Raw genomic sequence first — 13,630 nt, 5'->3', positions numbered from 1 at the left:
GCCATCCTCTAAATGCTAGACTTTTCTTTCAAATTTGCAAAGAAATGGGAAGTAATCATACACAACTGCTTTTCCATACCAATAATACATACATAAGAATTTGAAAGCTAAAAAAATTATTATATTTATTATAGGTATTATAACTTTCATACATTATTAAAGCAATTATATCACTGTAAAAGTAGTACAAACCTATTAAATCGTTATTTTAACTAACAACAGGTTAATATAAACAAATAATGAAGCACATTGATTAATATCTGTATAACTGTCTTAATTACATCTACTAATGATTCATATAATTACTTTTTTATCAGTCACTTTCGTATGCATTTCATATTGTTACAGGCTTGCAATGTATATTTCAGCTTCATTCATATACAAAGCTGAACGAAGATTCACAAGCAATCGCCTGCGAATTTGCAAACTATTCAAATGAAGCATTATCACAATTTGAGTAGGAGAATTCATACATAATTTATTGAGAAATATATACGTTTAAAATAATTCTTTTTTTCTTAATAATGATTCCATGCGTTAATGATGCATAACTGCTGCCCTGACCAAAGTAAGTTTGATATTTTTCGGAATCTGTTGTAGTTGAAATGATATAGTGAGAGAAATTAATAGTGAAGGATATGTATTTTATTGTGAATTTTGATACTGTTGAGAGTGCTTTTGTTCAAAATCTAAAAGATATGGGAAGGAAAGGCATAATAATACTGGAAGTTAATTATTATTATTCAGGCCTCCATGGAGTCGAGAGACTCATTGCGGGAGGTCCTTCCTAGGAAACACCAAGTCTATCATACCATTCCTTAAACTCATTGACTGTTCTCGTTCTCACCACTCTATCAGGCAATGCATTTCATGGTTCAACCACTCTCCATGCAAAGAAACCACTCCTCACCCTCTTGCTCACAATTTCCTTTCGTAACTTTCAGGGATGGCCCCTGGTCATCACTCCTTCTCGCTGTTCAACCAAGAGAAAGAGCTCCCTGGTGTCAACCCTGTAACCACCTCTCAAGAGTTTAAAAGTCTCAATCATATCACCTCTCCTTTTATCCAAACTCTGCAGTCCACATTCCCTCAGCCGATCCTTATAACTAACATTGTACAGTCCTGAAACCATCTTTGTTATCTGCCTTTGTACCCTTTCCACAGTTAATATATCCCCTTCAAATCCTGGGGACCAAATCTGAGAACAATAGTCTAAGTGTGGTCTGATCAGATTCTTATACAACAGAATGATAACTCTTTTATCTCTGCGGGTCACCATCCTTCTCATTATCGCAGTAATCCTCTATGTTACATTCACCATCTTTGCAATATGTCCCCTAAATTTCAGGTTTCTATCAATCATCAACTGCAGATATCTTGTTTCCTCTACTTCCTCCAGTATAGCTCTTCCAATAGAGTATGCAGCATCACATTGGTGTGTGTGTCCCAAACCTCAATACCTTACATTTTGCTGCATTAAACCGACACCCCCATTCATTTGCACATCTGTCTAGCTTATTCAAATCCTCTTGCAGGGCTACCACATCTGCACTATTACTAATAACCCTTCCCAGCTTCACATCATCTGCAAACAACTGAATATCCCCTTGCAATCCCCTGACAGTGTCATTGACAAAGATTAAACAATATAGGTCCCAGTACTGAGCCCTGTGGGATCCCACTTGTAAGCCTCTGCCTCCTTGAAACTGCCCCACCATACACACAACTCTCTGATACCTTTCAGAGAATTGTGTATGGATTCAGGACAGCCAATCCTGAATCCAGTTGACCAACCTTACATCGAAACCCATGTGCTGCAACTTAAATATCAGCTTATCATGTGGCACGCTGACAAATGCCTTCGCTAAGTCTAAGAAAATTGCAGTATATGCCTTTCCCTCATCTAATGCACTTGTAACTTTATCATAAAAGGCTAGCATATTGCTAAAACAAGAGTGCCCCTTCACAAATCCATGTTGACTCTCACAGATAACATTACCCTCATCTGCCCAATGCTGTATACGGTCCTTCACTACTTTCTCCAAGATCTTACTAACTACTGATGACACACAAACTGGTCTATAATTAGACACTTCCAGTCTGCTAGTGCCCTTATGCAATGGCACTATATTACCTTCCTTCCATTCCATGAGCACCTTTCCCGCAGCCAGACTTATTGAAAAGCCAGGTCAAAGGCACTGTCAGTTCCCTAGCACATTCTCTCAAAACTCATGGTGAAATATCATCCAGTCCCACAGCTTTACTGACATCCAGAGTACTCAGTATTTGAAACACACTTTCCTCCTGTACCTCTAAACCTCGAACCTGCCCTATCCCTCTAGCATTAAAACTGACTCCTCCAGGATGAAATACTCCAATAAAGTGTTCATTGAACAATTCTACTATGTCCTCTGCATCAGTCACTCTATTCCCATTTTTATCTCACAATGTCATTCTTCCACAATCATTTCTCCTCTTACCGGCCACATAGCTAAAAAAATTCCCTAGGATTTGCTTTGGATCTTAGAGCCAATCTCTTCTCATATTCTAGTTTTGCCTTCCTTACCATACTAGTCACTCTCCTGGCTAGTGTCTTATATTCTTCATGCATCTTTTCATCACCTGTCTCCTTGTATCTCTTCCATAGCCTCTTTTTCACATGCAGTTCCTATTTAATATTGTTTGTTATCCACTTCACTTGTGGAATACAGCTTACTATTGCTGTTAACAAATATTCTTTCACAATTTCCCAAGCACTAATGATATCCAAGCCTTCCAATTCTTCCCTCAATTAAACTTCCCCAAGTTGATGTCTAAGACTATTATAATCATCTGCTTTATGATTCCACATACGTTCCCATCTCTTTGATATTCCTGCATCTCTGTTCATCTTCTTTTTGCTATATGACCTTGAATTTCAACTTCCTGTCTACTAAAACTCCAAGATCCCTAGCCTGAATAGTTTCTTTTAGCATAATCCCACCAATATTATACAACAATGGATATCTAATCACATCAAAGTGCACGACCTTACATTTATTAACATTGAAATGTCAGCCATTTTCTCATGCCCACAATTTCAGCCTATTGAAATCATTCTGCAAGTACTACATAGCAGCTACACTCCTGATTACCCTACATATTGGAGTTGTTCACAAAACACTTTATTGGAGTATTTCATCCTGGGGAGTTCTTTATCATTTGCAAATAAGCAACTCCAATTTTTTTGGTTCCATGTTCATATCGTACACTGAGGAAAAAACACTGAATGTAGTGTCAAAATTCAGGAGAAAGAATATAATGATAATGTTTCAATGCACTTTCACTTAATCAGAACCATCTCAATATAATCTAAAAATAATTTTAAATATTACTTACGCTTGTTTTTTCTATAAGTTTTCCTTCCTTATCTCGAACAGTATAATGTTTTACTTCTGTTGCTGTTCCAGCTCTTATACAAGCTGTTAAATCAAGATCTGCAAGCTGTAATCAGAGTAAATATCTGATATGAAATAAATATTATTCTTCATCATAGCTTAATTGAATCATTACATTAATATAAATGTTTTTATTTGTAAAATTTTTGACTAAGTTTCATAGCCATTATCAATGCAATTATAGGAAAACATAAAAAAGAGAGCAATTCAATTGAAAGTGTGTAATATTATGTACTCTATTGACTGCAAGAGAAAAGTTCTATCAGCATTAATAGATATAGATATACAACTAAATAATTGTATAACTAAAGATAACTAAATTATTTTATTACAATAAAATAGTTTAGTTAAAAAATTATTTTTCAATATAAAAAATAAATTAATTACAAATTGAGAAACACATTAATGGTGAGTATTAGTCAGTATAACTTCCCAAAATCGAGAAAGTTTTAGGCAATTGTTTTTGTTCAGGTTTGAGTTATGAATGTGTGCTTTCTTTGTACAGTCTTTCCAGAAGAAAATAACTATTGTGTAACACTTTGGTTTTGTTCCACTGAATCCTGTGTTTACAGATAATGTGTGGCTTGCTAAACCAGATTTGTTGGGTTCTTTAAGTGAAATGTATTCCTGACGTTCTTCAAGATGAATTTGTACAATACAACCAGTCTGTCCATAATACAGTAGCAAACAAATTAATCTGAACAAGCTGAATTTTTATAAAGTTTTTGATTTGGTGTTTGTTTCACTTCACAATAATTTTGGTTTCGGTTTACTATTTTCAGTTTTGGTTGAGTGCTACATGTTTTAACTGTCTTTATGATGTTTATTAATAGTGTTATGTGTTTTTAATAGTGTAAAGAAGTTGACATTTGAAGTGTTTCATTCATTTTGTGTAGCTATAAAATATATACATCTCCAAGAAAGTCTTCAAAAATGTGTACTCTTTCTGAGCATATACTCATGACTCAAAGACAAATTGCCAATGAGTGTGGTGTTGGTTTGGGTACTATTAATGCGATTTTAAAGAGATTTAAGGAAGATAGTACCTTTTCTCCTGACAAACGGAAAAAGAGGGCAAAAAAAAAAAAGAAAACTGCACTTACTGAAGATCGTTTACTTACTGAAGATCGGTTAGTAAAAGCAAAATGAATTGAAGATTGCCTGCTGTAGACTTAAATAGAGACTTGGCGGCTAGTGGGATTAATGCTTCTGACACAACAGTCCGTCGAAAATTGTTGGAAGCAGGGAGGACTGCACACAGACCAAAAAAGAAACAACTGTTGATGAAGGCTATGTAGAAAAAGAGGCTCCAGTGCACAAAACTGTACAAAGATTAGAATGTTCAGAAGTGGAAGAAGGTCATATTCCCAGATGAGAGCCAATTTTTGTACAAGGAGAATGAGTACTGTATATTCGCAAATCAGTGGCTGAGAATATTTCTCCTGCCCATCTTCAACAAGCTCCTAAACAACCAGCTAAAAAGATGTTTTGGGGTTGTTTTACATATGATGGTTCAAGATCACTTGTGCCTGTTGACAACATGATGAAAAGTGACCAATACATAAAAATTTTGGATAAAAGAGTGGCCCCACAGATCCAGAAAGACAAAGAACTCATCTTCTAACAGGATCTTGCTCCATACCACACTTAAAAAAAAAAAAAAAAAAAAAAAAAAAAAAAAAAGTCCGAGTTCCTCAAAAATCACAACATGTAATTGCTTCAGTGGCCAGATAACTCTCCTGAGATTAACTCAGTAGACGATTTGTGGACCATAGTGAAAAATAGACTTGGAAAATTAAATTGTGATACAAAGGATAACTTAATACAATCCATTATAAAAGTATGGTTTCGAGTTGAAAAAAAAAAAAAAAAAAATGTGTTCTGCATTGGTAGAATCCATGCCTAAGTGAATTAATGAACTGATTATTATTATTATTATCACTCAAGACCCCATGGAGTTAAAGACTCATCTGGGAGATCCTTTTATCATACACACAGCTCATCACACCGTTTTTTAAGCACACTCAAATTCTCTGTAGACAACACACTCTCAGGCAATGGAATTCCAATCATCACAACTCTGCATGAAAGAAACCTGCTTCTCACTCCTCTACTCTGTAGGAACTATAAGAACATCGATCCTATAACAACCCCTTATTAACTTGTAGGTCTCTACCATATCTCCCTTCTTCCTCCTGTCCACCAGACTCTGCAAATGCATCTTCTCAATCTTTCCTCATATTCGACATTCCAGAGGTTAGAAATTGCCTTAGTCAGTCGCCTCTGGACCCTTTCCAGCATATCTTCATCCTTCTGAAAACCAGGTGACCAAATCTGGGCACAACAGTCCATGTGTGGTCTAATCAAAGCCTTATACAATGGAACAAGAAATCTCCCTGCTTCTAAAAGTCAGTGTCCTCTGCATCATTCCCAGAATCCTTTGTGTCTTTTATACAATTTTGGCAATGTGCCCCTAAATTTCAGATTCTTATCCACTATCACCTCAAGATATCTTATTTCCCCTACCTCTAACAATATATACTCACCAAGCATAAATTCTGCATCCCATCTTTGTTTTCCAAATTTTAAAACCTTACATTTTGCAACATTGAACTCACATCCGAATTGCCATGCCCAATCACCCAATTTATTCAAGTTTTTTTGTAGGACCACAACATCTCTACTCTTCACTGTTCTTCCCAACTTGGCATCATCTGCAAAAACCGAAATCTAGATCCAAATCTTCACCAATATCATTAATATACAAGTTAAACAGCAATGGCCCTAAAACAAACCCCTGAGGCACACCACTAGTAACTTTCCTTTTCCTGGATATCACTCCACCATACACAACTTGTTGATACCTATTAGAAAGCAAGTCTGCAATCCAGTGGTTCTCAAAGGGTTCACCCTAGAAGATTTCCGGGTGCGCCCTATGGTATTCCAGAGAAATATGGGTCCAGATATAATAATAAATATAGTTACTCTATTATACCTTTTCATTACGGATATACCGCTCTTTTTGTCAATACATCATTATTATGTTAATTAACAGCGGTTTTTCTTGCAAAGAGAACAAGAATATGGTTTATTCTTGTTGTGTATATTACTTATTTTAAAAGTGTTGGAAGTGGATGTTATGTGCATATTACTTATTTTCAGATAAATACACCCAAATAAAATGGATAGATTTCTCAAAAAGAAGCGTGATATTGAAGAATCAGATTCTGGAAGTGAGCAAAAGTTAAATGCAAGTAAGAAAGCAAAATCGCAGCCTACTCGCAAATATAATAAAAGTTATTTAAGCTTTGGTTTCACTTGGACCGGAAGTGAAGATCATCCTTTGCCGCTATGTTTAGTATGTGGATGTAAAATGGCAAATGAATCGTTGCTTCCTAGTAAATTGAGTAAACATTCTAAAACTATACACTCTAATTTACAACATAAATCTGTAAGTTTTTTCAAGAGATTGTCTGAACAGCAAACAAAAGCGGCAAATTCTTTTAAAAGTATAATGACTATTTCTGATAAAGCTCAAAACGCTTCTTATCAAGTCTCAGAACTGATAGCAAAAAATATGAAAGATCATACTTTAGAGGTGAGTCACTTATTTTGCCTGCATGTAAAAAAATGGTCATAATAATGCTAGGAAATGAAGCAGCAATGAAAATAAGCAAGATTCCTCTGTCCAACGATACAGTTCACAGGCGTATTATAGAAATGTCTTCTGATATTGAGAAAAATGTATGCAGTAATAAACTTCGGTATTCAAATTTTGCATTGCAAGTTGATGAGTCAACAGACATTACACAGACAACAAGGCGCAACTCTTAGCATTCATCCGTTTTATTAATGAAGATCGAATAGTAAATCAGTTTCTTTTTTGCAAAGAATTAAGTGTGTGTCTACAAAAGGTGAGGACGTTTTTAACATTTTGAATAGCTAGCTTGATAAATGGCAGTTAACATGGAAGTCATGTGTAGGCATTTGTACAGATGGAGCCCCTTCTATGGTAGGCTGTGTTAAGGGCCTTACATCTTTTGTAAAAAAAAAAACAAAATGAGAATGTTATCATAACTCACTGCTTTCTTCATAGGGAGGCCTTGATGGCAAAAACATTGGGAGAAAAATTAAGAGAAGTTTTAGATCAAGTTGTTCAGATGGTAAACTTTATTAAAACAAGACCTGTCAAATTACGTTTATTTGAAAAGCTTTGTATTGATATGGATTCACAACACAGATGGCTGCTTTTATGCACTGAGGTGGCTGTCAAGGGGGAAAATACTTACCTGTGTACACGAGCTACGACAAGAACTTTTTGCGTTTTTTGAAGAGATGAAACAATTACATTTTTGTAACCACCTTCAGTGCGAATTTTGGATTGCCAGGTTACAGTATTTGGCCGACATATTTCAGCAGCTCAATATTTTGAATACTAGCATGCAAGGGAAAGAAGAAATATATTCTCACATCCACTAACAAAATGAAAGCATTTCAGAGAAAACTACAGATTTGGAAAAGAAAAGCTGTTGAAGATAATTTGGAAATGTTTCCATTGGTAAGTAACACTTGCATAAATGAAATACTTCCAATAATAGTTGAACATTTAACAAGTTTAGAAGAAAAATTGAGTTCTTATTTTCCATCACTTAACACTGAACAATACGATTGGATTAGAAACCCATTTATGGAAACTTCAAGTGATTTTGGTTTAACATTAACAGAAGAAGAAGAACTGACAGCTATATCCACTGATCGTGGATTGATGATTAAACATAAGGAATTGTCTCTTGAAGCCTTTTGGATTTCTATAAAAGAAGAATATGTGTCAATATCTAAAAAAGCTCTGAACATTTTACTACAATTTTCAACATCATATTTATGTGAATTAGGATTTTCTACCTTCACCACAATTAAGTGTAAAAAGAGAGGAACTCTTCAATGTATTGACGAGGAAATGAGAGTTTGCCTTTCAAATATATGCCCAAACATTGAAGCAATTGCTAAGACACATCAGGCTCATGTTTCTCATAAACACAAGAATGAATAAACTTAAGGTATGTGTCATTTTATTATTTTTTTTAATCGCATTATTTTTTTTCTGTAATATTTGACTTAATTATTATAACATATTTCTCAGAAATTTGTATATAGTGCGCTACAATTATTTGTAGGATTTTAAATGCGCCCCGACTTCAAGAAGTTTGAGAACCACTGCTCCAATCCAATATTCAACCCCATCGCTAGTTTGACTATCAAGTTATCATGCGGTAATCTATCAAAAGCCTTCGCGAAATCTAAGTATATTACTGTGTATCCTTCTCCTCTATCCAAAGAAGCAGTCATGTTATTGTAATAAGTAGATTACAAAACATCACCTACCTTTAGCAAATCCATGCTATCCATCAAAGATAATACCATTGTTGTCAACCCAATTCTGGATCCTAGTTCTCGCAAGCTTCTCCAACAACTTGACCACAACACCTGACACACAGAGATAGGCCTATAGTTTGATGCTTGAGTTCTATCACCTCCTTTATGAAGTGGCAGAATCTTGCACTCCTTAGGAACTTGACCCAGTGCAAGACTTGTATTAAAAAAAATGTCAAGGCCGGCGTCAACTCCCTGGCACATTCCTTCAGAATATGCGGAATATTATCAAGTCCCACAGCCTTATTTACATCTAGTTTGCTTCATTCCCCCACACACCTCTTGCTCACTTACAGTCAATCTCTCTCTTCCCCATCATCAACTGCTCTTAATCTCTCCATGAAGTCACATTGAAAGATTGAAAGACCTTTATGACCTGCTCATTAAGTATCTCCACCACATCTTGAGCAACAGCTGTCTTTATACCATTTTCCCCAATCAATGCCATCCTTCCATAATCATTCTTTCTTTTGCTGGCTACATATCGAAAGAACTTTTTAGGATTTTTTTTTAGCTTCATTAGCTAACTGCTGTTCATATCTCACTTTAGCTACTCTCACAAACCAAGTCACCTGCCTTGCCTGGTCTTTGTAGTCCTCATGGAATTGGTTATTTGCACTTCTCTTATGCTGCCTAAATAATGTCCTTTTCTCTGTATTGCATGCTTAATCTCTTTTTCATCCATTTCACATCCTTGGAATACATTTAGACATTGCATCTACTAAACAGTTTTTGAAAATCCCCCGAGCTGCATTGATCTCTTTTCCAGCTAACTCCTCATTCCATGCTACACTAGCAAATTGTCTCCTGAGCTCTTAATAATACCCCCCCCCCCCCATGTAGTTCCACATATACCCTTTTTCTACAGAGGTCCTCACACTGCTGGCAACCACCCAGGTAATCACCTCATGGTCACTCTCACCAATTGGTGGGTGAATTGACACCTCTTTTATAATTACATCTTCTGATGAGATGACCATATCCAAGACCCTCAATCCTCGTGTGCCCTCTGTTACATACTGTTTGAGGTAGTTATCCTTCAAAAACTCAAGAAACTCATTTTCTTTACTTCCAGTTGCTATCTCATCATCCCAGTTTCTATTGCCATAATTAAAATCGTCCATAATGATCTCCCTTTTTTTATTTGCTTGGCTAATTTGATTATACATTTCATAGTCACTATCATCCACATTACCTGGTCTATAACAAAATCAACCAAGTATTTTATTCACCTCTATCTCACACCATACTGCCTCAAAACCACTGGCACTATTTTCTTCTTGCATCTCTTTGTATGGACATAACTCTTACTCTATCATCAATAGCAATCTCCCTCCCCTTTTTACCCCTTCTATCCTCACGAAACACATCATACCCTTCAATCTCTATTCTCTTAGGATGTCGTCCTCATCTAACAATGTCTCACTTATTCCAACAATATTTGGGTGAACAGACTCAATTAGTGCAACCATTTCATCTGCCTGGTTTCTTACACTTCTAGCTTTTGTATACATACACAGCACTCATTCCTGGATCTACAGCTAGTTCCACTGGTACCACTCATTCGATGTGATCTCTCTCTCTCTCTCCATGCTTAACTGGGGGCATTTCCCTTTCTGCTTATTCATTTTACGATGCTCTTCAATTCTAACTGTTTCTTCTTGATCCCAGGTCATTCCATTCCTGTCTACACATGCTCTCACATCCTCTTGGAACATCTACCTTTTTCACGCTGTATACCGCCTGTCCACCCTGAGCCTCCCTCCGTTTCCCTGTTCCTCTTGCACACCCATTCTTTCATTTTCCATACTCATGCCACTCACTTCCTCATTCATAACCACCTCTTCAATCTCTCCTGCTCTTCCACATCACTTCCCACTTGATCTCATTCATTCTTTGTACTCACTTCTCTCACCTTCCAGCAGCAGTCTCTCCAAGTGACTCGCACCATAACCACTCATATGCAGTCCATCGCTCCAATACAGTTTCCTTCATCCTTCAAACTCATTCCACACATTAACAAACTATACTTCCCCTCTTGTCACACATTTCAGCCAACATATCATTCATAATCCTTGCTCTCTGCCTCATCTCACCAGTCATATCTAGGCTTTACACCCTTACTACTCTTCCTGTCACACTATTCTCTTTTATCAGTCTAATCAGCCTCCTGATATCCATTCTGATGTGCTCTTTGTCCTCTATGAAGTCAATTCGTACCTATTAAAACCATCAACTCTTTTGTTCGCTCCATCCTCATATCCAATGCCTCAATCACTCCACTCATTTTATCACCAGGAAAACATACCTTGTGCATCCTCTCATCCAGCACACCTTTAATAATGGAGTTACCATACAATGCCACTTGCTCATCTTTCGTTAACTCTTTCATACCGACTTGATTTGTTTTAATCGTTTTCATCCAAATTTTCTTAATTTCACTCCGCATCCATTTCATCTCATGCCTCCTCCAACCCAATTCAACTTTCGAATCTCGTGTCCCATTCTCTCTATGATTCAATCTTTCTAATTTTCAAACTCTCGACTCCCGCTTCACACTTTCACTCTCATTCATTCTTTTGAGTTTCTGTACTTTCGCTCCATGCATCCAACTTTTGCTATCATTCATTCTTTTGATTTTTCCCACTTTCAAACCTTGTGTCACACTATTTCTGGTTTCATTCATTCTTTCAATTTCTCTAATTTTCGAACTTTTCGTCACGCTATTTCTGGTTTCTTTCATTCTCTCAATTTCATTGCCTTCAGCCACATTCACCTCGCTGTCGTCCTTTTTACCATCCATTACAATTTTCAAATCACTCTTTTTCTTTTTCAGTGATTTTTTTTAACAATTTTTCACTTTTCTTTCACACCATCCTTCTCTTTCAAATGAGCACTCGTTCTTCCTGCAAAATTCTCGCTACTAACACTTTCTGTCATCAAATTCATATAATTCATATTAGCACTCATCAAATCCTCGTTTAGCTCATACTTATTAGGAACAGAGAAGCATATAAATTATTATGAAAGTTGGAGTTTAATTTTTGTACTTATTTTCTTGAGAAATTAATTTTTTTTCCAATTATTTCTAACAAGTATGATGATACGAATTAGAATCAATGTATTTACAGTATAAGTTGGTCTGTGTACTGGAAATGTATGCTACCATTTGGATGATGTAGAATGATATCGGGGAAGATTTGAAAGGAGATATGCAGTTGTTTGCAGATGATGCAAAGTTGGGAAGAACTATGAGGAGTAGAGCAATATGCTCATATGACCTTAGAAAGAAAACTTGAATAGACTGAGTAAATGGTTACAGGAGTGGAAATGCCAGTTTAATGTTGCAAAATGCAAGGTTTTAAAATTTTGAAAACAAAGATGGGATGTAGAATTTACTCTTGGGGAGGGGATATATTGTTGGAGATGGAGGAGATAAGAAGTCTTCGAGTGATGGTGGATAAGGAGCTAAAATTTAGAGGATACATTGCCAAAATAGTGAAGACAACACAGTGAATTCTAGCAATGATGCGGAGGATAATGACTTTTAGAAGCAAGGAAATTCTTGTTCCATTGTATGAGTCCTTGATTAGGCCATATATGTACTACTATGCACAGATTTGGTCACCTGGTTTTCTAAAGGATGAAGAGATATTGGAAAGAGCTTAGAGGCAGTTGACTAGGTAGTTTCTGGTTTCCAAAATGTTCAGTATGAAGAAAGGTTTGAAGTCTAGAAGGAAGAGGGGTGAAAAGGTTGTTATAGGATTAATGTCGAAGAAGTTTCATAAAATGGTGGGAGATGGGGGAAAGAACAAGAGGTCATCCCTGGAAGCTGTATAAGATGGGTGTGAGAAGCAGGTTTTTTGTATGGAGACTTGTAAATGATTGGAATGCATTGCCTGAGTGTGTGAGGTCTATGAAGCCTTGAATGTATTTAATTCACAGTATGATGAGCTGTGTGTAACAAAGGGATCTCCCATGATGAATCTTTGACTCCATTGGGGGGGGGGGGAGTTTGGGAATAATAATAATTTTATTTTCCCTTCCAATTTTTCTAATATTTGCCTTCTATTATATACTTACCTTACCTCTCCTCTTTGCGGAGCATAGGGCCCCAGTATACCGCACAGCATCATTTACACCATTAATTTTACACAAATTATGGATTCTACAACCGTGTTATAAATTACAGTTCTTCCTAAGAGTTAATTATAAATAGGACCATAGTTAATCCAGGATCTTAAATCTAATATAACGATTGTCATGTTAAATTAGGACATAATTTTTACTGTAATAAAACTATCTATATGAAAGAATGTTTCTCTGATGTTGTCTTAAATAGAACATAGCTTTGATGTAGTTATTTTATTTCATTTATTTATTGTAATTTTATTTTATTTTCACTAGAGATTAGGCCAGTAGAATAACCATTGATCATATCATTGTCTCTTTAGCATACTGTGAGAAATGTAATTTAGCTTGTCTCTCTCTCTCTGTGTGTGTGTGTACTCCAGATGATAACCTTAATATGAAGGTCAAAACGTCGGGAAATTAAAATAATTATTTATAACACAGTTGTAGAGTCCATAATTTGTGTAAAATGAATCACCGTGTAACACTAAAGGAAAGGAATCGTTTACACCACTATTATATATGGTGATAAAGTGATCATTCAATATCCTTTGCAACAGTCACTCTGCTGCCATGACTATCTACCAGTCATTCTATCTCCTGCTTGTCATATAGCAGAAAAATTCCCTGGA

General features: G+C 36.0%; 1 protein-coding gene across 2 annotated transcripts in view; it reads right to left on the bottom strand.

The window, feature by feature from the left end:
• Positions 1-13,630, bottom strand: part of LOC150105412 (uncharacterized) — a 131,035-nt gene that overhangs the window by 55,860 nt on the left and 61,545 nt on the right. For both annotated transcript variants that reach the window (XM_090394144.1, XM_090394145.1), the window contains exon 5: positions 3,379-3,483. In XM_090394144.1, coding sequence (XP_090250270.1) covers positions 3,379-3,483 — 105 coding nt within the window. The remainder of the gene's footprint in view (positions 1-3,378; positions 3,484-13,630) is intronic.

Source organism: Typopeltis vanoorti, chromosome 6 (assembly GCF_054136105.1).
Source record: "Typopeltis vanoorti isolate ZY-2024b chromosome 6, IOZ_Tvanoo_1.0, whole genome shotgun sequence".
Lineage (NCBI taxonomy): Eukaryota > Metazoa > Arthropoda > Arachnida > Uropygi > Thelyphonidae > Typopeltis > Typopeltis vanoorti.
Note: the sequence above shows the minus strand (reverse complement) of the source record. Positions and strands in the feature narration are given on the sequence as shown.